Genomic DNA, 27,011 nt, shown 5'->3' with positions numbered 1-27,011 from the left:
AAAATACACAGTTTTGTTATTCTGAGAAAGTGGTGTCTGAATGCCTGTGCTCCTCAGTTCAGAGCTGCGCTGCCTCGTGCCAGAAGCTCCGTGCTCCTTCCTCTAAAGGCTAATGGAAAACATCCATTCACATGTGCATTTGTGAGAAATTACGTGCGCCGGTTCAGTACCGCCGTCCCCCGCCGCTGTATTGTGAGGCCGCTTGAAATTCTGCCTGGCTCGCAGCAGTGTGAAGAAGTCATCACACACATCTGCATGCAGGAGGAAGGACTCGCACTTCAGAGCGCTGAAGGCCATCCCTGAACTTTTCACTCCCCGTAGTGTCTGCATTAGATTTGACGTGGAGCTCTCTGCACCTCCGATATGAACTCTGGATTCAAACACTGAATCAAATCCACCTTTTGCTCATAAACTACTTGTGTTTTCCACTCATTTCAATGTGTAGGAGTTTATTCATCTGTTTATTTAGATTCCATGCATGTAATGCAATTATTGTAAGACTTGTTCTCAGTTTCAGGTTTCTATCATGATTGATCAGATGATACATTTGCATATCATCATCTGAAAGATTTAGTTTTAATGTTTTTACTCATTCTGATTATTAGTTTCTCCGAAGCCTCAGCCTGGTCATAATTTATTGCTCTTTTGTGTCTTTTCAAGCAGTGATTTAACTCTTGAGTTCATGAAACAATTAAAATTCTACATTAGCGTTCACTAAGATACATGTATATCCATATCTATATAAATTTGTTAAAATTCAAAAAGCTTATCTATTTGTGTCAGTAATCCAGCTTTGTTTTTGTAATGCCCAACTTGTCCAGAAGGGGGCAGCAGATTATGCCTGGTTGTGACCCAGCAGCACCTTCACTACAGTCAGAGCTCATCTGGCAGCTGTTGCTATGGATACAGAGCCCAGCCATTGCTGTGATGCAATGCACATGTACGGGAGCGCACGCGCACACACACACACACACACACACACACACAGACACACAGACACACAGACACACACCTCTTTCAGCTCCTTGAATATGAAATCTCTTCAACATGTTTTTGGGCTTTCACGTCCAATTCCAAGACCACTTACTCTCACAATTTCTTCAAAATATCTTTTGTTTTGGTCACTTTCGTGACACTTTGCGATCTCTGCGGACGTCTGTCTGGTATCAGCGCTCAGCAGAAGTCATCGTTCAGGGGTCAGACCCGGCTCCCTGCGACTTCCCCGCATGTTCTTAATCATTCTGACATATGCTTAAGCTCCGATCAGCGGCGATGGAAACGTTAACTGTAGATCACCGCTGCTGGTTAAATCAATTAAAACACCGATTAGCCTTGATTATCTGATTAAGTAGAGCTGCTGTGGGTGGACCGCTCACTTAGGAGATGATTATTTAAGACACGACAATGGACAGCTTGTGCACACAGCTAAATTTAGCCGGTAGGAGGTGAGTTTGGAGAGACACAAATCCCTTTAAGTTTGGAGCGGCTCTCTTTACTACGCCCCACTTAGGAGGAACTAAATTTAACAGTAAACATCACACCAAAGACCATTCAGTTCTAATCATATCTTCTGCCTGGCAACATGCCTCTTGATGTCCACAAGACAATTCAAGAGAGGATTTGAAAAAACAGAAAAAAAGAAAAGGGTTTGTTACCTTGTCTGCCAGACTATTTGTGTATTCTACACTGAAGCCACACTCAGTGCTCAGCCAGACATGGTGGCTCTGCCAGATCGGACTTGGCTAAGTGTAAAACAGGCTGGCACTGCGGCATATGACTGTGTGTGTTTTTTTTTTTGCTTTGTCACTTAGACTGTTGCTTTGTGTTAAGAGGCTGGTTGTGTCTACTGTTGCCCACTGTGATGACTGAAGCCACAATCTGCATTTTTCAAATGCCTGCACAGAAAGGCCTCTTCAGACGGGCCTTGCGCTGAAAAGACAACCAGAGACAGTCGTGTAGGATTTACAGTAAATCTCTAACAACTGTTTTTGACATACAGATGACAAAGTTGGATTGTTGGACCGCAAGTCACAAGCTCAGAGAATCTTTAATGTCAGTGTTGAAACCTCGTCATCCAGGATCGATGCAGCTCGGATTGTTCTCCAGGAAAACAGAAAACCATCCATAAGTGACACCGACTGTCAATTCAATTGCGCTTGAAAGTTTTGAAGACAAAACCAATAATATTCCTGTTGCATAAGTGGAAGTGTTGAAGTGTCACCACACACACTTTGTTTCCGAGACATTCAAACCAGATTTCCGTTCAGTCTTCCAACCAAATAACCAAACATTGTGGAATCTTAGGTTTGTGCTGATTGGCAGTAATTGCTGCTTTTTCCTCCATTTTTTTTTTATGATGCCAGCAGATTTCACTGTAAATCTGATGTGCTGCTGCACTTGAAGTGATTCTTAGCCGTTATCCACTCTGTCAAAATTATGCTGCATGTCTATTAGTGATGGAAACGGCGTCAGGCGGCACAGTGGTAACTCTGGGAATACAGTATGGGGTGTTAACAACTGTTCTCCAATGATAAATATTACAGTATATCTGGATGCAACAGGCCAGAAGTTAGAGATTTAAAAAAAAGGTCCAGAAATTGAGTAAAAGTGACTGGAAAGACAGAATTCTCAACTCTGTGACCCCACAAGAGGACGATGGGATGATCTGTGTAAAGGCAAGAGTGTCCAAGTGCTTTAAAGACAGGCTGCATTGACTAAATATCACATGTCATTGATCAAATGATTTCAACAATAATGGGAAGATGAGAGAACTGAGTATTTTACAAAATCAAACCAGAATTTATTAGTATTACAGTGTTGGTTTGTGCAACAGTTGAGATCCTCTGCCTGTTCACTAACGGGTGTAAATGTGGATTTTGACGATACGCTGAGTTACAGAGACTCTCTAAGACGTGTGAATCGTCCACTAGGCCTGCTGCTTCCAAACCTGCAGAAATTGGTCAAAACCTTTCGTTTCCTGCTCTGCTCTGCGCTGCAAGCAGGCGGATCGAGTTTCAGTGTGAAGTTCGGTTTTTCCATGCTGTGAATACAGATGTCAGCTGCCAGCGGAGGGCCGAGCCGCTGCCATGTCTGGCTATGCATGTCTGAGCAGGGCCTTGGCTGGCTGATCAGAGCGGAGGGTGCAGGGTGGGCTCACAGGGAGATGCCTGGAAAGGAGCGGGGCTTTCCACATTTCAGCTGTGTCTAAGAAACTTTTGATGTTTTGTCTGGCCTACTCTGATGTGCTGGTTGTGTGTGACAGTCTGCGCCTTCCCCCCGTCTCTTATATAAACCCCCTTCTCCCTCTCCTCCCCTCCTGTCATGGATTGCATGTTTCCTCTTGAAAATCTTGCTTGTTTTAGGGGCCTTATGGAAAATCTATAACAGGTGGGGTGTGTTTGAGGGATCTGTCATTTGTAATTATCTGTTTGCAGCAGGATTCTGGTGGGTGGCCACTCAGCCAAATGGTCTCCAAGCACCACCCGACTGCTTTTCCTGCCATGTTCTCATGTGTGTCAAATTAAACCCCAGTTTGGCCATCAGTCTGAGCTCAAACTGTACAACAGTGACTGAACAAATATTCACTTTTGGATAATTGACTGGGAGAGACACCGAAAACCATCACATATTGAAACTAAACTTTTTTTTTCTCTGAAATGTCGATTAATGAGAAATATGTATGATATAAAACAAGGGGGAGCATATAAATGGATGTTGTTGACCTTTGTATAGTCTGATCAGTGTCTTATCATCATCATTATCAAAATCAGACCCTACCAAACCAGATGAAGGCTATACAGTATCGGTTAATGGGCTTATGGTGTTAACACATGCCTGGTATCGGTTTTCAGGACCTGACTTGCTGTCTTAAAAGGCTAAAAGGGGGTAAGACATGACTTTGTGAACCTTCTTTCACTTCCGATGAGTGACAGACTCCTAATCCAGCACATTTACAGTATTGATCTTGAACGCTAGCGGCGTGTATTTGTTGTACAGTCAGATGTGACTGTAATCTATTCAGAGCCAAAAGTCTGAAAGCCCACCCGCTGTGGGAGGGTGCTTTCAGAGTAGTTGGCTGCTGGGTTCGGTATTGCACAGGAAAGAGAGAGAGAAAAAGAAATGGAGAGGAAATGTGGTGGAATGATATTTGACCTCGTACCAGAAACGACATATTAAGTAGTGTTGCCGTGAAAAGAGCCTCGGTTAACTGCTGGCTCCCGTGCGGACTCCGGCTCCAGGCAGAACCAGGGAAAAAAAAAAACCTGTGGTGACTTACTCTTCACTTTCTGTGAAAGTACTGAGGACGGTCTTCTAGGCTGAGTGCAATTCTGTCCAATCAGCATACGTTGAAGACAGAGGAGCAAGAAATCTGAGCATGTCCAGAGGTAGTTTTCACTGAAACCGTCGACTCCGTTCACACCGAAACCTTGCAAAAACTTCTTCCTATTGTGTTTAAGTCAATTATTCCCATCAGTCACTGGAGCTGTTGTGGCCCGCGCAGGTAGCCGACATTGGTTTTAATTTTATTCCGTTGTCAGCACACTTGCAATAAATGCAATGAATAGCCAGCAGATGCTGATCATCAGACACCCAGATGTTCTCTGTCAACACCCGATAACTGCGAAGTGCCCAGAGACAGGAGGACGACAGATCGCGCTATCTCCTTCATCAACACCATCTCCACCTAATTACCTTCGCCTCATCCGTCAGCCGTGAAGTCCTTCAGGGTGTTGTTATTCGTCCCGCCATCCCTTTGAAGGATGTCTGCCCGTTTTATGAAGGTATTGTTGTTACATCGAGATAAGCAAGCACAAAGAGGGAATTAAGAGAGGACACAACTGGATTAAAGTTTATGTAATCGCTCCTTCAGGTGCACAGGCGGTCTGAGAGAGCGTTCTTTACAAACACTGGTCAGTTTTGCTGGTGACAAGCTGGAAATTCATGAGGCATCAGAAAATTCAACACTGTGAACCAGCAAAATTCATACGGTGTTTGGAAGGTGTTACTAATTTGGTTCGGCATCAGTTTTGAGCGTTGAATCTTTTAATTTAGTTCTTTACAACTCGTCCAACTGTCAATAACTTATTTAAATTTACTAGAAAAAAATATGGCAGGTCCTAAATATTGTCAGTAAATTGTTATATTGGAGGTGGGGCTGAGCTGTTTGGCCGAGGTCTGCGCTCTGAGTGCTTTTCGAGCTCTGAGCTTTGTGACTTGTGAGAATTTCACTGAAGTGATACGTCGGGATAGGCGGGAGTGACATTTAATCCCAGTGAGAGGTTTGATGGTGAGGTGAAAAATCACCCTCGAACTACAGGCTGCTGGCTGAAGGAACATGATGTCTCAAGGTATTTATTGACATATATTAGTAATACTTTCACAGAACTGCTTTTAGGTAACGGCATCTTTGAAATCCCTTCCTCTAATTTTCGCTTCTCTAATCCTGATAATCCCACGATGAATGCTTCTCTATCAAAGCATGTTGTGAAACCCCCAAAGAGGTGATGTAGATATATACATTTTGTTATTTTTGAGACCTTTGTTTTCACACAGTCTAGGATATTTCTGAATAGTTTAACTCTATTCGGAAAATGCTTTTTCATGAACATACTTACCTTTTTTTTTTTTTTTGTCTGTTTTTAAAGCATTTATGTGAATTTATGACAATGACAGGCAAAATCATATGACAGATGAGGATGGGGGAAAAAATAGTGGGAGCATGTCTATGGGATGTCCCTGTTGTGGTCAAATTGTATTTTTATTATGTGAACCTACAATCACTCTGCCAGCCAGTGCAGAAAGCTGCTCTGTACTATGCTAACAATCTCAATCATCTTATTAAACACACACACACACACACACACACACACACACACACACACACACACACACACACACACACACACACACACACACACACAGTTTCCATGGAAACAGGATCTAGGGCCTTTTATGAGTGGTTGTTTGCCCAAGACAACCAAAAATGGTCTCGGCAGCCACGGGAAGACGGGAGATAAATCATTTGTATAATAAATAATGGGACAATCACTAATATCTGGAGTGATGAGATGTTTTTGTGGCGTGACACGTCTCCATTTTGGGTTCACACTGTCACATCCATCAGGCCGTCTGATTTTCCCCAGACATCTGTGCGACGGCCGGGGGTGCGTCTCCGCTCTTTGTGTTGCGTTTGCACGCGCAAACTGTCACCTGACGCGGGAACGCTCTTTAACAGCCGCGCTCAGAAACAAAACACTCCACAACGAGCGGACACGTTCCAGCCACGCCGCCCCTCAGTAGCCCTAATGTGTGTCTGAGGTCCAGATGGCGTGGCGGTGGGAGGCCTGCCGCGCGGCGTTAGCCGTGGCGCTAGCGCTCTTGATTTTGGCTAGCCCGGTCTTGTTGCAGAGAGATTTTGCTGCCAGCTTCCCCTCCGAGTGACAATGGCAAGTGTACAATTCACAGCTAAGCACTCGGCGTTGTAGTAAGAAACAACTTGTGTAGTTTTTTTCATTGAAGCTGAGCTTTGCAGTCACCCGACTTGTCACGATGGCATAAACAGTGTACTTTTGGCTGTTGTGATGTGGTTTTCATGCTCGAAAACCCATGTTTGTTTGTTTTTTGTGTGTGTTCACAACGGCAGGAAGCAAGCTGAACAAGGACCTGAAGCATTATTTGAGCCAGCGCTTCCAGAAGTCGTCGCCCGACCACGAGCTGCAGCAGACCATCCGAGACAACCTTTACCGCCACGCCGTGCCTTGTGAGTTCTCGACGCCTCATCCTGCCACCTCCTTCTCGTGTCTTTCATCCTCTGGTGTGCCGTCTCTCCCGGTTCCCTGGCATTTACACAAGCCGTTCTTGGAAAATCCTGTGGCTTTTTCCGTGTCAGTTCTGTGAGGTATTAGGTTTTGGCTCTAAAGGGCGGCATTTGTTTAGCGAGCGCCCAGTTGAAACCCAAACACCCCGAGGTTAGGTAAGTTGGAGCCACTGTCTGAGCTGATTAGTTTAAAGGCTCCTGCAGACTGTGTGAGTTTAGCTATCATGGAGAGGCTCATTCATGCTCTACATACACACAAAAACAGATGTGTGTGCTTCAAGATGTGTCAAGCTTTTATGGTTTCAAGCATCCAATGTGAGCTTGGTAACAGCAGTTACCATGTAAGAAGAGCAGAGTTCTTTGCAAACGGAATTTGCCTTTTGACAGAAAAATCTGAGGATAGGTACGTTTTTCTTTCAGTCATGAGCATTTTGGTGGGGAGGTTCTCTCTCTGGCGTGTCTCGATCTTTAAACTAGATCTCAGATCAAGTTTGCGAAAAAGGTCAGCCTTGTGCTTCCAACCATCACAGCGTTGGTGTTTGCTTTTGCTAGAACTCTCTACAGTGAGGACAAGGGCCACATGAATTTATGAAGCATACAGTAATGTCAAGTATTGTGAAAATTATCTCAGTTGCTGTAAATGCAAACAGAGATGATGCTGATGTCTTTATGATTTGTTCCTATTAATAACAAGACTCTTTCCCTTCACGTCTCCATCTGCAGCTTGCTGTCTTTGTTGTATTATTTTCTGTTCATTTTGTGCTCCTACCTTTCTCCTGTGGCCGTGGTGTTTGAGATAATTAGATTTGTCAATCGATAATATGTTTTGAACGACTCGCACATGTTGATGTTTGCAAAATTATTGAGCAACCATAATGACCATTATCTCATGTAAAAACGATGCATAGGTCCTGCAAATATGGCATGCGTGGTAACTGTGCTGCCAGAGATGGCTGTGCAATCTAGGAACGCAGTTGTTATTTCCTCCTAACTGTCGATGTAGCAAAGATCTGAGGGAGCATTTGTTTTCTGATGCTGCGTTCGTCTTCTGTAGCTGCTGCTGCACAAACACTGAAGTAGCCGTTTGAAGTTTCATCTCTTCCCCGCTATGAAAAACAGCCCTTGAAGACGGCGTCGGAGTGAAGGATATGGCGCTGTTGCATTAACGCAATAATAGCACAGTGATAAATGCAATAACTGTGCAACTCCCTCAGTGCAGGGACGGATGGAACACCCTGAGAGACGGCTGGATTGATGAAACCCTGCCGCATGATGCCACTTTAGTCTTATCCCCGTTTTGCATATCCTGCTGAAATCAGTGGCTCGGACCAATCAGAGGGCGCTTCATCACGATCACGAAACGGGAGTTTGAATTCCCTGCTGACTGCGGTCGCAGTGAGTCTCACTCCCGAACACGGAGACGGAGGAACAAAAGAGGGAAGGCAACAACACTGCAGAGATGACTGAGGTGTACGCACACTGAATTTATACCGCTGTGAGCTCTTATGACAATACCTGTGTGTTTGAGTGGTGAAGCGGTCAGTGTTGGACGGGGGACTTTTGGGTCGCAGGTTTGATCCCTGCAGTGGCTGCTAGTGTCGGAAATGAAAGCGACATCTGTAGATCCATTACAGGAAAACTTATTTTCAAGTTGTTGGCGGAAAGTTTTCATGGTAAAGATTCAGCATGCTCATTAAAAACAGTGATTGCTTTTATTTTCGAGTGTTAACATTCTGTGTCTGCACCTAAAGCTTTCGCACATTGGATTGTTATTTTTCAGTTAATTTTAAACCCGATCATGCTTCAGTTCTGTCGGCTTTTCAATTAGATTATTCATGGCCCTCTCACACAAATTACTATCTGTATTCACGGGGCTTGTTTAAGGGACTTTATCTGCATTACCTCCAACACCATATGTCAGCCAGACACTGCAAGTGGGTGGGGGTCTGTCCATAATGGCCTTTTTAATCACTGAGTGGTCTCCGGCACACCAGTAAAAACCCTGGCGTTGTTAGCAGTAAACAAAGCATGAAGGTGTTCCCTGGGCCACATGTTTTATGGGACTGTAAATGTTGTGTTGTCATGCGCCTGTGGAGGAGAGTGATCCTCCACCTGGAATTTTCAAGTCTTTTGCCCCAGCTTATTTTTTCTGTGTTATGGGAGCGGAAGCTATGTTGGGTACAGCCCATAAATAAATGCTCCCCTGTGCCCTTCACACTCACGGCGTTATGTGAGATCAACACAGCAATTGTACGTTAAGGCATTTGTTCCTGTTGTTCGTTGACATGTTGCCCCAGACGACCTCTTGAAATGTTTCAGACCCCGTTTTCATGACTTTGATTTGAAGGTAGCAGGCCCAAACACTCACCAACATGTCAGATAAATTATTTATAATGACCTGTGCCTGTTCTAGACCATAGAAAGTGTGTTTCATGGTTTTCTATGGCGATCAAATCTAATTCCAACAATCTCAGATCAGGTCAGACCTCAGTTTCCCTTGACTGTTGTACTGCTGGTTTCATCTGAACCAAAAGCAAATTTTGGTGAAATCCTCTCTGATTGTGTGAAGTCAGTGTGTGTCCATGTTAACATATGTCCAAAGGTTGTTCAGTTTCCATGTGCAAGTGTATGTGGGACGGGAGCAAACCAGCCAGGTGGGCAAACAGATGGAGATGTGTGTCTTGCCCGGACAAAATGTAAATCATCTCCACTAACTGTTCCATAGCACTGTCCTCTGTGAAGCTCAGTACCAGCCTGTGAAGCATGGGGATGGTGCCTGAATCATTGGATTCAGGCACCAGGACTTTGGTGTTTCGTGTTGGAGCTGTACAGATTGTGGACTCTGAAATCAGATGCTAGTTGTCTTTCAGCGAGCGACTGATCCTCACAGTGATGGATGCGACTATGACATGAGACGCTCACTTCCAAAAATATTGCAAGTTTTGCGCTACAGAATCTGACTATGACTTGTGCTCATTGAAGTGAGGAGTAGCTATTTTTTGGGGGGGATATTATCTTGAGAAATACTAACTATGATATGCATTAAAACCATGCAGAGTTGAGTCAAGTGAAAATAGACGTGAAAAACTGCTTTAAGGGAACACTGTTGGACCAAAGTTGACTTCTTGCGAGTTTTGAAATGTTTAAGCAGTCGACTTAGGTGATCATTGAAGCTTCTATTTATGAGCAGCAGGTTACATTTCTGTCTGGCTGGACCTTTACTACATATTATTCTCCTCCTGCTTCTCCCTTCATTTCCTTTTCATCGTGTCTTTCACGATATGGACAATGTACTCATTCGTCTCTGAATTGGCCGACTTATTTTTACCCCAAATGAACTTCCATTTGAAATTTAACTGCCATCAACACCAGTCATACACTTTTAAGAAAGAGTTCTTATTGTACTGATAGCAGTTGAATTTGATCTTCTGACAGCTAAACAGGAGAATCAGTAGTTTTTTTTTTTTAGTGAGCAAAATTGTGAAGATAAACAAGTTGCCTTCCTCAAAGGTCCAAAAAGTCCAATAACCCCCTTAAAAATTTAAAGCGCAGCACTCCCACCCTCCCCCCGCCTGCTGAGGCATTTGTCTGCTTCCCTTGTGGTCGCCCCGTCCGCACATTCAGCATTCCCAGTCTCCCATTATCCGCTCCTCTCATTTCTGACCCCCCCAACTCACGACAGCGCTGCCTCACGTCCTCCCCGCCGCCGCCGCTGCTCCCTTTCTCCCTCTGTGTCAGTCTTTTGTCTTCCTCTCTTATTTTGTGTTTGGCTGCCAGTTGTCAGCGATCGGAGCGGCGGCGGCGGCGGCAGGAGGAAGCGAGGACGGCTCTGTCGGGTTTACACCTGGCTCTCACCGCTCGGTGTCGGCCAGCCTTGAGAAAGGGAGCTTCCAGGCTCTCCTTCATCAAGGCAAGTGGCGGCGTTGTCTGGCTGTTGTGGCGCCGACGGCGAGGTTGATCATCACCTCTCGAGTGAGGCAGGTTCGCCGGAGCCGGCGTTTCACGTGTGTGCGCGTTGAACTGCGGGGCGAGCGGCGCCGACGATTGGACGCTCCATATATAGGCTAAGAGGACGGCTTGGAGGGAAAGGGGGGGGGGGGGTCGCTGAAGCCTCGAGGATCGAGGTGGGGGTGGGGTGGAGTTTGGGTGTGGGAGGGGGGCACGGACGGGGGATGGGCAGTGAGGAGGGAGAGAGAGAGAGGGGAAATAATGGGATGCAAAAAAACTCAAATCAGTGTGAATGTAGTTCGCCGTCCAAACTAACACAAACATATGATCACAGATGACATGCGGTGGAGTCACACTAAGACTGTGCTGTCTGATGAGGGCGTGTTTCTGTCCGTGTCCACAATGTCAACAAGATGAGCCTCTCTGGAGCTGCTGCTTTGGGGGTTCCAGATTGCAGCAATCACATTGTGATACCTGAACAAAAGACAGGCTCTCTGCACTGCTCCCCAACAGCCAGAGGAAATGAAGTGAGGGAGGCAAGAGAAGGTGAGCAGACGACTCTCGAGCCGTGCCGGCAGGAGGTTGTTTCTCCTCGAGCTTGGAAAACGTATGAGAGGAAAGTCGCATGTTGTTTCTGATGGATCATTTCTCTGATCAGGTCCATTGTCACAGCGCTTCGGCCAAAGCATCCAAGTCTTGAGCGAAGATCAGCAAGTTGTGTGTAGAACTTGCAAAATGTCCAAAAGTTAGTCATCATCAAAGTTCACGACTTCCCCGTGAGCTCTGCAGGGTCCAAACTTGTTTCCATTTATCAATTTTTCTGATGACAATTTAAAGTTCTGTGCATTTTGATTGTTACAGAAACACTGACGACCTTCTGTACTTTCATTTAACATACCACAGTTTCAGAATTAAAATAGGGTGTTTTACATTTTCTTGTGATAGCCTGAATTTCTGAATCTCAGTGACCGCGCCAGATTGATTCATTGAACCTGAAAACTTTCTTGAGAGGCTCCAGTGGCTTCCACTCGCCACAGTCTTACATCCATCCATGCAAGGTGCAGAGCCACACTGTTGTATTGCATACGATACTACAGTATATATATGTAGCTTGTGGGAAGTGTATAAAGCTATGGAGCCAGGGGAGAGTTGTGAAAGCATAAAGTCTGAGAAAAAAAAAAACAGAAGGAAACTGCAGTCCTGGCTTTATTAAATACAACTGCCTTCATGTTCCACCGTTTGTTGGGTCTTTTAAACAGAGCCGTTTGTGTGCATAGCTGAGCTGCTAGCTGAACTCACCACAGACAGTGAAATTCTCTTAATTCTGTTGGCATTCCTCCACCATACTTTACATTTTCAAACCACTAGATTTGACTGTGTGTCACAGTCCATGTCAGTTCCCAGCAGGCTGCAGGTATCAAGCACATGATATGAAGGGATTGGTGCTGGACATGAAGGTTTTTTTTGAGCTTCCACCATTAGCAAGAGTCAAAGGACCGCTGTCAAACACAGAGTGAATGATGGGATTCGTGCCCCCCCCCCCCCCCAGCTGCTCCACCTACACATGCAGTTCAATACAATGCATCAGATGCATTGTGTGAGCACACTCGCTGGTCGACACGGTTGCGTCCGCATGCAGGAGACTGGCTTCGTATCAGTACTGGCTGGCAGTCTTTACAAACAGTTGGTTACTTGTGCCCCAGTCTGTCTGAGCCATTGTTTTTTTTTTTTTAACATATTGAATATTTATTAATATTCGTTGGAGTTGCAGCACATATTTCAGAAGCCCAACTCCATCAGAACGTTTTACCGATAGAATTCTTTTGCTGCGTCTCGACTCAGTCCACCGTACTTTGGTGCAAACTTGTACCAAAAGGCTGAACAGGCCGAGACAAGTTGAAAAGCTGACAGACTTTCATACAAACTCGCCTTTGAGATGATGTTTTAGTGAGCGTTTTGTATCATTCTGCTTTTGGTTGTGGCTTCAGATATTTGCTGTGTAGATTTTGCTTTTACCTACAGTGTGTTTGGTGAAAAGCCGCTGCGAACACTCTGGAAACAGCAACACGGTGACCATAAATAATGCTTGGTTCTTTCGTTGTTGTAGTCGCTCGTCCAGGTTCCACGATCCCTCTTCATATTCTCCAGCTGTGAATCATTCTTTCCTTATTGATGAAAACTGATCTTTAAAACAGCACTGTCCAGCCACGCCACACTCAAGAAATGAAGCAAATGGAGTGAGCAAAGGAAGATCTTTGAGCTGAACTCTTGACCCTTCCGCCGCCATGATCTTCTTATTGCTTTTCCCAGCCCCCCATCTTCTCCTCACCGCAGAATAAGACAACTCAGCACTGCCCGCAGTGGGGTCTTTTCTCAGACAAGGACATCTATAGATTTACCACTAATCATTTAGTTTGACTGAGCATAATTGGATTTGCTTTGTTCAATTTGAAACCTGAATCTTTAAAAATGTGTTTGTTCTCTGACATCCCTCCTCCATTGTTATTTTTCCTTCCACATGTGCCAAGTTTAGTGTCAAAACAGGACTTATATGTCCCTTTCCAGTTTACTTCTCTGCCTTTTGACATGTAAATGTCTACGACCCCCCTCACGTCCGTCCCGCTCGGCACCACTGTTGTCCCCATGTTTTATTCCAGAGCCTCGGCGTCGCCTCCCTCGACTCCTGTCCTCCTCACATGCTGGTCAAGGATGACTTGTCAGGAACTTGTTCAACAGCCAGAGCATGTGTATGAGTTTGCAAGTGTGTGTGTAAGGCATCGGCGTCTGGGGAGCGACGAGAAGGAGAAACTGGAGGTGCTGCCGGGGATCTTGGGAAGGAGGGAAGAATCGGGGTGAACGGCCGGGAAGAGGGGAGGAGGGAGGAGAGAGAGAAAGAGAGCAGGGGGGAGGAGGTGGGCGGGGGCATGTGGGAGCCTGTGAGACGGGAAACAGCGGGGCTCAGTCAGTAAGAGAGAGACAGAAGCCCAGCATTGGTGTGTGAGTGTGTGTGTGTGCGTGTGTGTGAGAGAGTGTGGGTATGAGACGGAGCGCATTATAAGCCAATGTGTGGATGCTGCTTAGCTTAGCTCCCGTTAGCTTAGCATCACAAAGCCCAGGCTGGACAGAGGACAGACGCGCGGGAGGCGGGAGAGGAAGGTGGACAGAGGAAGGACCTGTGATCATGTTGATTTCTTATTTTTTTCCTCTGACACTCATCTGCACCTGACTGGATTTCTGCCCTGCTCCTGTCGACGGTGGTGTTGTTCTGCCGGACTGTGAGGGGGGAGAGGAAGCCCCCCTCTCACAGCCTGCCTTGATTGAGGTATTTTGATTTATTTTTTTTTTTCCTCCAGTTTGATTTTTGCAGAAGGGGCCGCCGTGATTTAGCGTTCTGGAGGGGTGGTGGTGGTGGTGGTGATGGGGGGGTGGGGAGGTGTCGGGATGGGAGAGAGATGGAGAGGCAGGCGGCGGGGGATGGCTGTGCATCAGGCGGAAGGCATCAGGAGCAGAGCGAGCGAGACGGAGCCACATCGCTGGCAGTAATGGAGGCTGATGTGTTGTGGTCAAACGGAAGCCGTGTGTGTCTGTGGTCTGTCTGTCTCAGGTATACGCTGGCGTCTGTGCACGTCTGTCCGTGGCCCGGTTTGCTGGCTGTGTGTGTGTGTGTGTGTGTGTATATAGAGTGTCACCTCTCCTGTGTGCATGTACAGTATATGTGTGTGTAGCTGTCCGTCCCGGTGATGGCTGTATTAAGGGGCCGTGTGATCTGTTGACATGTGTGATCATGTTGGAAGCCATTACCTTCCAGCTGTCTGTCTGGAGCTTCCAGGATGCTAAAGGTTAGCTCCTGCATCTCTCCTTTCTGTCTTTTCTCTCTCTCCCCCCTTCTCCTCCTTTCTTTCACTGTTTTTTCGGTCCATCTCATGTCTGGATGACCCCCCCCCCCCCCCCCCCCCCCCCTCCCTCCTTCCTTCCTTCCTTCCTTCCTTCTCATTTCCATCCCTCCATCCCCACTCCCTCCCCGCCCCTCGAAATGGATCGTTTTAAAGCCTTTCTTTTCCATTTCCATGTTGCTGGAGGTAGCAGCTAGCCCACGGTGCTTTTTTTCTGGGTGGAATAGAAAGACAAAGGCCGGCTGTGAGTGTGTGTGGGGGGCATTTTCAGGCTGATTTAGCTTCACACTACATTGCTGCTGGCCCTTTCAATTTTTTTTGTGTGTGTTTTTTCTTTCTTTCTTATTTTTTTCTTTTAGTCCAATCTCTCCACCTCATTTCCCTGGTCTCCAGACCCACAGCTCGCCACATCTCCCTGGTTTAAAGGTGAAAGAAGGGAGGCTGCCACAGGTCCGGAGAAAGGCCTGTTTTGATCTCATTGTGGTGTGTCTGTGTGTGTGTTTTTGTGCGTGTGTGTCGCCTCTTCTTAGCGAGCCTCTTTCAGCCAGCCTGAGCAGTGAAAACAACCCCCTCCGACTCAAAACACTCCATCTCAAATGAGAAGCATCCGCGTACCAATCACCGGAAAGCCGCCTTCAGCGTTTGATTCCCTGTCACTGCCACATGAGCAGATTTCAGGGAGACGCTGGGAGGTTGAGCTGGGACTGGCTGATGGACTGTGACACCACCTTTTGGTTTCCTTTTTTCTCTTAAAAAGAAAAAGGCAAAGCAAAATTGATCATCCAGAATGCGGGCAGAATTTTTTTTTTTTTTTTTTTTTTTGGGCTGGAACATGCTGGAATGTGTGGCCTGTGCTTTTGGTTGGATTAACCCTTTACTGGGACAGATGGCTCCATCCCCCTGCCGAGCTGACAAACCCCAGTCAGCTCATCACCCCTCCTGCATTTTGGTGTGTGTGTGTGTGTATGTGTGGGTGGGTGTTTGTCTTTTGGTTGAAAAAAAAAAAAAAGAGCTGGCAGGCTTGCTCTGGCCAAGATGGTGGATCTGTTTTGGTTTTGGAATATGACGACAGTCTGCCGGCCCTCCCCTCATGTTTGTGTACGTGCACGTGCATGCGTCGTCGACGTGCGTCCTGAAAACCCTCCACGAGGACGTGCCTCGGCTTTTTTTTTCTTGGAAAAAGCAAACTAGCTTGACATGAGAGCATGTTTATTGTTGGAGATTTGGAGAAATGCTTCTGAGTTAGCTTATGCACAACAGTTGGGTCTCAGACTTCTGCCAGATTTTCAAGGCAGGCCCATAATCCTCTCTGCTTCATTGTGATCATCCACCAGATACATACAGCACTCTTGTATATTTATCAGATTTTACCCCTAAAAATGACATATTCTTGCTTTGTGCCTTCACGATCAAAGGTACTATATTTCATATATTTTTTAATCCGACTTAACCTGAAACTATTGATAAAATGGTGATAAATATGTCATAACAAGCTGGAATTTATGTGTACAGTTGGGGGAAATAGGGCCCTGACTCTGAACTTTGAATATGTAGCCGCACTATGAAATGCAATTAAGATTGTCCTTTAGTGAACAGTAGTACCAATAACTCAGACTATATGCTTTATTTTGTCGAATTTACATGACATTCCTTTGATAAAGGCCCAACGGTTTCATTAATCCTCCATGTGCTCACATAAGAGTGACCGGTGAATATAACACACTCACCACCCATCTTTACGAACCTCAAGCTGTGAAAGTGTCCGTCGCTCTTCTCGTCTTGTAATACCAACATCTGTCACAAGGGGGTTATTTTGAGCTTCTCGTATTGGGGGTATTTATTGTGGACATAAATGACATCGGCCCCAGCCTAACGAAATGGGCTTGGTCTTTGAGGGACTCTAAGTATCTGTGCTCAATAGCAAACCCTGCAAGTTTGAGTTGAAAAGGCTCCGGCAGTCCAAACCTTTTCTAGAAATATGTGACATATGATCCAACATGGTCGACTAAAACCAAAAACACTAAAGGAATGCATCAAGCCTCTTCACTGAATAATTCTCTGTTGATTAGTGTTTGAGGGAATCAGTGGTTGTAGCGGGGTTAACACGTCACTTCCCAGGCCGTCGGATTCAGTATTGATGGAATCGTGATCAGTTGGTTCTGTGCTTAGACAGATCCCACATCCCACACAGAGATGGGTTTATGGGTATTTGCATTATTTATCCATTAATTGTATAGTTCTGTCCACATTGAACATTTTCAGAGAATGACACTGCTTTTTTTTTTTTTTTTAAAGCTGGATGAATCTGATATCACTAGGTTTCATGTCTTTTTTCATTTTTCGTGTTTAATTGCAGTGCTACAGCACCACTACGGCCCTGTTAGAAACACTGCACCATTTTCACAATTTTTAGTTGCTTTGCCTAGAAAGACACATTTTGTGCATCCAGACGACTTTACCATTAATGTGACATGTTTTCATGAGGATCCAAGTGTGAAAGTGATTCATACTAAAGCACAAGACATCAAATTTTCATTTCACAGAATATACACTATGGTAAATGCACCCAAATAAGACAAATTAAAGAAGTAACTAGTCAATTAAATCTAAAAAGCAAATAATCTAATCTCTTAGTTTAGCATTCTGGAACTTCGATACACTTCTATTGAACAAGAATGACAAAACGTACATTCTTCATAATGCACATTTAACATGTAGTCCGGTTATTGGCATGATGTATGGACTCCAGCAAAAACAGCATTTATGCTTGATTTAAATCAAAAAGTGTGGTGCATTGTTTTTTTTACCAAGCCCATTACCATGCTGCGCTGGGCGGCTGTAGGAGACCGCAATGTGCAACCGGTTTCACTTGAAAGTAAAGTGATTGGAGTCTCTGAAAGACATACAACCGACTAATTCAATCCACCGCTGGGTCTGCCTTTAATGTAACACAGTCATCACATTTCATTTCAAAGCTGCACGATTCAGTGCACAAGGCAGTCTTTTTTTTTCTTCCTAGTTAATACAGGCAAGACCGAGGAAAAGCTTTCCATATGTCGAGGTACCTATCTTTTTTAATCTTTATTAAAACCAGAGCTCTTAGCCTTACCTCTGTACTCCACTTTCTTGTGTGAGATGTGCACAGGAGATACTGTAAATGATGGAGCGGAGATATTTTACCCACGTCATCCCTGAGATTTATGCTGGAGAAGAAAATGCCGTAAGAATCTTGTCTCTGAAGGTTTGTGCTAGTTTTATCCTACACTACCACAAATCGCAAGACACTTGTCTAAAGCAGGGATGGGCAACTCATTTTCCCACAGGGCCACATCAACAATTAGCACTCCTGTTGACGGCCAACACTTATGTTGACTTGAGTTTTGCTTGTTGATGAAAAAACATCTTTTTTACAGAACAGATTTTAAACAGACCAGTAAAAAGTCTGCTTTCAGGCAGGTTTTAATGTGTCACAGTCGACTATCTTAGATGCTCTGAGCCTTTCACTGCAGGGCATCAATGTTGAGTTTCTAACTTTGGCGCTCCTGCAAACCAAACAAGATATAGAAATCCAGACACGTGTCAGGTGAAGTTCAGCTTCATTTGGCGTGGACAGGCTGATTGACTTTACCAGTAATGGTGCCAAATTCAGTGTTTTGGAGAAATGAAGTGGGAGCACCAATTAGAAGTTCATCAGTTCCATGAATGCAGCCTTTCATTGATTGAAAACCTTATAAAGAGGTTTTACAGGCTCTGTCATCTTTTTTTTAAAGTGAAATACATTAAGCTCTCCGGCCACACGACAGCATTGGTGTTAGTCCTTTCCCCTCATTGGTAGGTCATGGCTTCTAGTTCAGCCTGGGCCAGTGTATGAGCTCCATGTGAATGCCAGTGTTTTCTATTGTGTGTACTACGATTTCCTTCCACACCCATCCATCCATCCATCCATTTTCTACCGCTTATCCAGGACTGGTCCGCGGGCGCAGCAGTCTAAGCAGAGATGCCCAGACTTCCCTGTCCCCAGACACTTCCTCCAGCTCTTCCGAGAGGATCCCAAGGCGTTCCCAGGCCAGCCGAGAGACATAGTCTCTCCAGCATGTCCTGGGTCTTCCCTGGGGTCTCCTCCTGGTGGAACATGCCCGGAACACCTCCCCAAGGAGGTGCGTCCAGGAGGCATCCTAAAGAGGTGCCCAAGCCACCTCAGCTGCTCCTCTCGATGTGGAGGAGTAATGGTTCGACTCCGAGCTCCTCCCTGGTGAATGAGCTCCTCACCCTATCTCTAATACCCCTTTCCCACTGGCCAAAAAACCTGTTTAAACCCCCTAACAATCGGCTCCTCATGGCAGTGAGAAAGGGTTTTAATCGGCATTTCGACCCGGTTCGTTCGACCCTGCAATCAACCCAGGAATTTCCGGGGTCAGCTTTCTACCGGCTTTTAGTGGGAGGGACACACCCGGGAACTTACATGATGACGTCGACGCAGCGCGGCTATGTTAGCGCACTAGTTGTTGTTTCTGGACACGGCGTGAAATATCCTTCGTCAAGATGACCCAGCATTGGCAAGATAGCGAGACCAGAGAGCTTCTCTTGATCCGTGGGGAAGAGGAGATTTGTCTACAGGTAACGGGGACTGTGTTCCGCTGCATTGTTTACTTTCGTTTTGCTCCGTCGCGCTGATGATGTCATCAACGTGGGACACCATCAGTGCGGGAAAATGCAGCGACGCGGCTCGCCAGCAGGCGGCTAGACCCGGGTCTGCAGGCAGTGGGAAAGGAGTCTAAAAAGCCAATCGTTAGCGAGTGGAAAACACAGGTTGACCCGCTAGTTGCAGTGGGAAAGGGGTATAAGGGAGCGCCCAGCCACACTATGGAGGAAGCTCATTTCAGCCGCTTGTATTCGGGATCTTGTCCTTTTGGTCATGACCCAAAGCTCGTGATCATAGGTGAGGGCAGGGACGTAGATTGACCGGTAAATTGAGAGCTTCGCCTTTCGCCTCAGCTCCCTCTTCACCACAACAGACCGATACAATGACGGCATCACTGCAGACGCTGCACCGATCCGCCTGTCAATCTCACCATCCGTCACCCGCTCGTGAACAAGACCCCAAGATACTTAAACTCCTCCACTTGGGCCAGAGTCTCTCCACCTACCTGGAGAGGGCAAGCCACCTTCTTCCAGTCAAGGACCATGGCCTCAGATTTGGAGGTGCTGATCCTCATCCCTGTCGCTTCACACTTGGCTGCGAACCACACCAGTGCATGCTGCAGGTCCAGGTTCGATGGAGCCACAGTCAAAAAAAAAAAAAAAGCATAGATGTAAAGGCCTGGTGAGCCCAGTTAGGGATTTAGTGTGAATATGAGTGAGTTCAGTGTGTACCCCACCTTAAATCCAGAGTAACACCCCGAGTTTGTAGAAAATGGTTTAAGAAGATAGATGAAATGATGAAGGAAGATTCCTCCTTTTTCTTTCAGTCGAAGAAGGACAATGATTTTCGTGTGGTGGACTTGAAGCAAATTGAACTCACTATTTGAGCATCTGGACTTCATTGGCATCAACACCGATGTCATTCACCAAATAGCTGGTAATCACGTTGTGGGTAGGATTTCCAAGGTTCAGACTTGACGTGGTTCTAATCTATTCCGTTTCATTCACAATTCAAAAATAGGCTCTTCTGTTTAAGCATCACTGTGATCTTTCACATCTGGACTTTGCTGTCGCTGGTCATTTGAGTAGAAGCTTCAGTGAAATTAGGCGCTTTGCTTTTTTGGCTGAATTACTTCACATCATCAGCATAAGAGCAGAAAAATGAGTTCATTCAAAAAGTCCACGGTCTCTTACTTTGAAATCTGAAAGCCCGCAGAGTTTTGCCTGGCCACCCAGGCTGTCGTCACCACTGCCAAACCCAGACGGAGACGGAGAAAGCACAAATGAGCGGATCAGAGGAGTTTGTGGGATTCACTTTCCTAATATTCTTTGTGTGAAAGTGGAGATGAATGGCAGCTTAAAGATTAAAAGGAGGGTTGCTTGCATTATGTGGTGAAGTGGAATAAACAAAAGGGCTAGTTGGAGGAGCAAATGAGACAATGGCAGAAAGGAAATAATGAACCGGAGGAGATATAGGAGGAAAACGGAGGGGTGAAGGGAGGAAGAGCAAATTCCTCTGTAGGGTCCGCTGGGTCGCACCAATGAAAGTTTTAATCAACTTACACAGACACCAGCTTCCCCTCTAATCTACAGTACATATACATTTACAGGCATGGTTCTGTCAGCGCTTTAATTGGATCCATTGGACGAAGACAAAGGAATTCCCCACACGTTGTCAGAGTCGGGGCTTGCTTTGTCTGCCCGTCGGTGGCAGACCACTCGAAAATCGCACTCTTTCAAATCACTCCTGTCCTGACTGACCCGAATGCCAGCGCACAGGCCGCGTAAGAATAGGCCACTCTAATAATAGAACTATTATGATAATGAATCATTGCCAAACACATTTATGATGGCCTACTTTTCACCCGTGGCTCTGATCACTTCGCCATGATGAAAATGTGGGAGACAAATCACACAGTTTGTTGTTGCTGCTTAGGTGTGTTTGTTCCCTCCACCCCTGCGCCGGGAACAACCCCCCGCTCGCTGTGAGTGACGGGGTTTTCCACCTCGCCGTGCCGTGCCGTTTCTCTCAACCTCCTGACTTTTGTAGACAGCCTGTATCTGGGTCATACTGCGGTGTGTGTGTGTCTGTTGGCGGAGTGTGGACATAATCTGAAGGCCTCTTTCAAATCCACACATGGACAGCGATGGACTGTCATTTTCAGACTAAATTAATTTGTGTCATTTTTATTCTGTTGTTTCATGAAGGGAAAAATCAGCCTCAGGTCAGAAAGCTTCTCCTGCGTATTTACACCACCTGTACAGTTGACCTGGTGCAGATTTCACAGCAGCCATTTGAATAACTCCAGGAATTCTCTTAAAGCACACACTCAGTCACACACATTGTAACACCGGTGCTATATTAAAACAAAAAAAAAAGTGTTCATTTTGAGCGCAGACATGGAAAACGGTGCGCACACTGTTGCTAAATATAACCGCAGAGCGTGACATCTGGGCTTTGTGTGCTTTGACTCAGTTGGTCATTCAACAGATTCAGGTTATGTCATGAGCGGCGACTCGATGCCTCATGTGAAAGGACGTCTTCTGGGACTGACGGAGTATAAATCCATGAAGCGCAGCCAGCTTCACACACATGCCTGAACCTCAGCCACATGCTGAGGGCGGTGCCACCCACCCCGGCCCACCTATCCCCCTTCTGTTCACGCCTCTGATTGTGATAGGGATCAGATTCATCTCATCTTCACAGCTATTAAAACTCCTTCATCAGCAGTTCCAATAAATTCATACAAAAAAAGTCAGAAAATCTAAGAAAAGTTGCAAACTCAGACACAGAGTGTGATATATCCCATTCTAAATGGTATTTTTTTAAATTGTGAGCTTCTAGTGTTTTTATTTTAATTATTTTACAATGAATAAAATTCCAATAACACCTGTTTGGATCGGTAGATGATGAAAAGGGTCATATGAATCCTACTGGAGGCTTTCACCTAGTTTTGTTTGAAGCCTTGCTTTATAGTTGTTGGTGTTCATTGGTTTAAGAATAAAAGCACCTTCTCCGCTTGTCATGAACTGCACCCTGTTATTGCTAGTTCATTACAGATGAATTGGCACGTCTATGTGCGTGCTGTTACTTCTAGGAACACGTGTTTTAAAGTCGTCTGAGCCCCGGGGTCACTAAAGGGCCGCCTCCTAGTTTGTTCAGCAAATACAGTTTGGAAAATGTTTTCACCCTCGATACACTTCAGAGTAACAATTCATAGAAACCAAACTGTACGGACTACTCTTTCGGCAGCTGCGTCTGCCATGTTTTCTGGGATTTGGATAAATTTAAAGAGCGACCTTCCCGTCTTTCTGGACACTTGTCTAAATTCATCAGGACCAGCATACAGTCATGTTCTCTTTTCTTTCTCTGGAGCTTTGCGGATGTTTTGGAAGACGCAAAAGGAGAAAAAACCCCAGCAAAGATATGAAGGCGGCGCTGGAATCCGGTGCCCTCGCCCCTTTCAACAGCAAGAGAGCTGTGCGATTTAAGCAGGACGACGACGAGCCGACGGGAAGCGCCGCGGCGCGCTGCGAAAGCAGATCTAATGAAGACGTCAAGCAGGATGACTCTTCAGCTCTCAGCGATGACGCCAATGTCGTCCAAGGAGTCAAGCCCAATGTTGTCCTTGTGGAGGGAATCAAATGTAGGTCACAGCTAAAATGCAAGGCCAGGCCTGACGGCGGGGGGGTGTGGGGGTGGGGGGGATGTGTGCCCAGGGTGCTCTGTTGCTCCCAGGGAATGCAAGTGCAAGGAAACAAACTGATTTTTCACACATTGTTATTTTTAGAAGACGGCTTGTTGCTGCGTGCGTGGTGTACAGCCTCCTTTTGCATTCTTCATGTGTTTTGATGCCATTGTGATGGGGGGGGGGGGGGAGAAAGCTCTGGCTAATTTTAATCTCATCTGTCGTTTAAATGCGGTCGTTGCTAAGCTGAGCTACTTGCCTCTCCCCCTGCTGGCATTTCTGTCCTGCCTTGCCACATGATTTCTCATGGTTGAAGTGATGCTGATTTACCTCTCAGTCCCTCTCTGCGATGTGGACAATGTTTTTTTTTTTTCTGCGGTGCGTAATGGAATCGCGCCATTTTTGCCCTTCTTTATGATATCATTGCTTTTGTCAAATCCAACCGTGGGGTCGTCCCCACAAATGTCAGCAACCCCAGTCCGGGTCCATCTCGCCACGAGGAGGGCAGACACTCCCTTAAAATAGTCTGCCATCAATTAAATATAGATGAGCTGCTTGGATTTGTCTGCCAGTGAGTGTTAGTTATGCTGAAGGAGGGAAGAGGTGAAGATTTTCTTTGTATGTTGAAGCAGTTCATGTTGTCGCACAGTTTTGAATTCTATTTCAGGATGTGCTTGACTGGTTTGACCTTTTATCGCTAATTTATTCCCATAAAGGTAACATAAGAGGCTCGTTGTTTGTTCAGTGCTTACTAGAGTCTCTCCCCAGTGAGTGTGATAGACAGAGTCAAGAAGCTCAGGACAGATGCTTTCAGAATGGTGTCTTTGTTAATGGTTGTGTAGCGATAACGCCGATCGCCACGGTTCACCCGGTTCGGCTGGCGATGGGAAGATGACATAAGGGAGACGCTTTGGGATCGATGGTCGTGTAAGCTGAGTGACGCCGTAGACAAACTGGGAGGGCCCAAGGTCAAACTGAGAGCTGCGGCCAACGCCTGTCGTGTATCGATCGTGGTTTTGAAAGGCGTCGCGGCGTAACCGGACGCTGATGGGGCTCCGATCTGAGACGTGGGAGCGGAAAACCTGAGGTCACAGGGGTCACCAAGGTGGTCGCTGTTGTTCTTGGAAACTGGATTATGAATAATTTTTGAGATGAATTCAAATCTTTACAGCAGCATATTTTAGTTCCAAGGGCCATGTTGAGATGGTGAGACAGTTGTAGAGCAAAAAGTAAGTCTATATTTTCACAAAACCAAACAATTTCTACTGACAGTTAGTACAATTTAAAGTTAAATTTTTTAATACAAAGCCAATTTGAATGAAAACTGGGGCAAAATACAGCGAAATATCAGAGTAACCTGTCCTGTAGCTGTTGTTTTATGCATGTTTTAAGAATCTCACCCTGAGTGCACGGCTCTGAGGCTAATGCTAGTTCACTTTCTTTAATATTTGACCGTATTGTCCAAGAACACACCTCGTATCTTGTCTTTGTTTTTTATGGAGAAACAAATCGCCAGTATGCTCATCCCCTGCAAAGTCTCTGACACCAGTCCTGAATAAATGTGAGCTCAGCCATGTGAAATACGATATTGCATTGGTCAGTTCCAAACAAGACGCTGCTCCAGATACAGCGTAAAAAGAGCTGACATAATTGTATCAAACAGTCGTGGCACAATGCATTTCTGCCGTAATTGCCTCTTATTGACTGGGAGTCGGGATGTGAGGGGAGAAGAGAGTGGAGATGGGGAGGTTGGACATTTTAGGTAATGATCTATGTTGACTGGGAGGTTATTGAGTGTTCGACAGCCTGGTCATCCGGTTTTCAGGTAGAGGTGCTAAAACCTCTCATCCTCCGTGAGTGCTTCGGCTCAACAATTAGAGGTTTGCATATTTGGGATTTAACGGGTTATTTCATTGTGAATTTATATACTGATTTGTTAGTTTCAAACACAAAACATATGTTGTTGTGGTTTAAACGTCTCAAAAGAGTATATAAAAGTATATATCTTGTGCTTTCTCTTCCTCAGACATGCTTCTCATCCTGGATGTGTGGTGTTTATTGAGAAAAGAGCAGAACAGAAGCTTTAACTGTTCAATAGGAAGAGCGGTATAAATGATTGTGCTCAGTACTGTGGCGTTTGAGGCATTGTAGCGCCCATCTTGATGTAGTTAGTACATCTCCTTGGCGGCTCTGTGTAATGCAGACAGGATCAAGGCTGGGAGTCTTGAATGTCACCAGAACTGCAGCCAGTCGAGTTTCTTTGCTGGGGTTAACGGCTGGGTTCATCTGTTCCTGATTCCTTAAGCACTGATGTGTGGGCTGTTGTCAGGTCGGACCTTGTGGAACTCGCTCTCCAGCAAGTTTTTTTTTTTTTTGTACCGTCTGCAAGTGATGAAGACGCCCACTCTATACAGCATGAATAACAATGGACAGGATGAACGTCCCTGCGCTCAGGTCGGCCCTGCCGTAGATATAGATATTTCTGTTTTTGGACTGTTTGGGACATCGTTTCACTTTGCTCCGAGCACTTCACAACAAATGCAAAGGAAAGCAGCTTCTACATGTTCACCTGCTCAGCTGCAGTTTTTAAATATCTCTGTCACAGCATTGAGGAGTCGGTACACTTTTCCTGAAAGTTCAAACCCTGTACGCTCTCTGGTCCTCTTCCTCTAATTGGTATTTTACACAGGCCTTCTCGAAGTGTGCCTGTAAATATTTACCTGCCAGGTGGAGCGCTGTACTGTCTGTGCTCACTTTGCCTCTCAGACTTTAAGGAAATAATTGCTGCCGTGCAAATTTTTTGCAGTCTGGTGAGAAAAGGAGGCACCAGATCAGGTGTGGATGTTTGACAAGCTTTGGAACTGAACTTCATGGCTCATATTTAGAATATCTTTATTTTGGAGGTTGAATTATTTACAATATTGATCATATGGAAGTGGTTGTGCATTCCATCGTTTCTGAATGTTCACACTTCCTGCATTTTTCTCCTTTATTGACTTTTCATCCCATTATGCTACACAATTGTTATTTCCAATCCTGGACAGCATGGATTGCAGAAGAGCTAAACATTAAGTTGCTTTGCTCTTTGTAGGGGGTGTAATCTGGTCTCCATAGGTGGTGCGCAGCACCGCGGTCTGTAGCTGTCATGGTAATGAAGCTCCATTTATGTCCGAATGTGTGTCACAATGGAGATGGGTGCATAAAGCCCCATTAAGTGATTACCCTCTGGCCACAGCCACCTTTTAGCCCCAGATCATGCCATTTGGTGGCACCTCCTCCCCCCTGCTGTGTGTACGTGTGTGTGTGTGTGTGTGTGTGTGTGTGTGTGTGTTTGCGCGCAGATGAACATATGTGTGCGCTGGCTGGCGGAGGGGGACGGAGCAGCTGCTGATTGTGACAGGAAGTGTTTCCCTCTCAGGCCTGTTTGAACCCAATACAGGACAACAAGTGTGCACTCGCATGTTTTTTGGCTGAGAGGATTTGAGAGGCTTGTAACTGAGTCGACCTGCTGCCTGGTTCCCTGAGGGAACAGGCGGCTCAGCTTTCTGTCCCGGCTCATCCGTGTGAAGGTACAGACAGGATGGTAGAGACGGACAGGACACTGGAAGGTGGCGCACAGCCATATGTTCACACAAGGTCTTATTGATGCTTCTCTGTAAGACGTGCGTCCCATATGAATACATGCTGTCCGAGGCCGACTGTAACCTCTACAGTTATTAGAGCAACTCGCCGGGAAGCGCTTTGAAAGCTCAGATATGCTCCGTTTGTGGCGGCACTGGTGTCCGTACATAGAAATGACCTGTGCCCAAAACAGTGAATGTCTAAAGACTGTAGTGTTTGAGCCTCGTGCTGTTTCCAGATTATTTTCTCTGTGCTTCATGTCGAGGTCCCACCCAGCAGCCTCAAGTTTCATTCTGCAGCTTGACCATGGATTTCATCTCTTGACTGTTTAAATATCTCCAATTAGCATTCCTGGAACGAGACATTTTCACCAAATGTTGTGCACTCGGGCTCCCGACTGGC

The 27,011-nt window shown here is 45.8% G+C and overlaps 1 protein-coding gene across 3 annotated transcripts in view; it reads left to right on the top strand.

Annotated features, from left to right (window-relative positions):
- Nucleotides 1-27,011, top strand: part of magi1b (membrane associated guanylate kinase, WW and PDZ domain containing 1b) — a 138,618-nt gene that overhangs the window by 53,566 nt on the left and 58,041 nt on the right. For all 3 annotated transcript variants that reach the window (XM_030092786.1, XM_030092787.1, XM_030092785.1), the window contains one exon: nt 6,644-6,760. In XM_030092786.1, coding sequence (XP_029948646.1) covers nt 6,644-6,760 — 117 coding nt within the window. The remainder of the gene's footprint in view (nt 1-6,643; nt 6,761-27,011) is intronic.

This window comes from Salarias fasciatus, chromosome 5, assembly GCF_902148845.1.
Source record: "Salarias fasciatus chromosome 5, fSalaFa1.1, whole genome shotgun sequence".
NCBI lineage: Eukaryota > Metazoa > Chordata > Actinopteri > Blenniiformes > Blenniidae > Salarias > Salarias fasciatus.
This window is presented reverse-complemented; position numbering and strand designations above follow the sequence as displayed.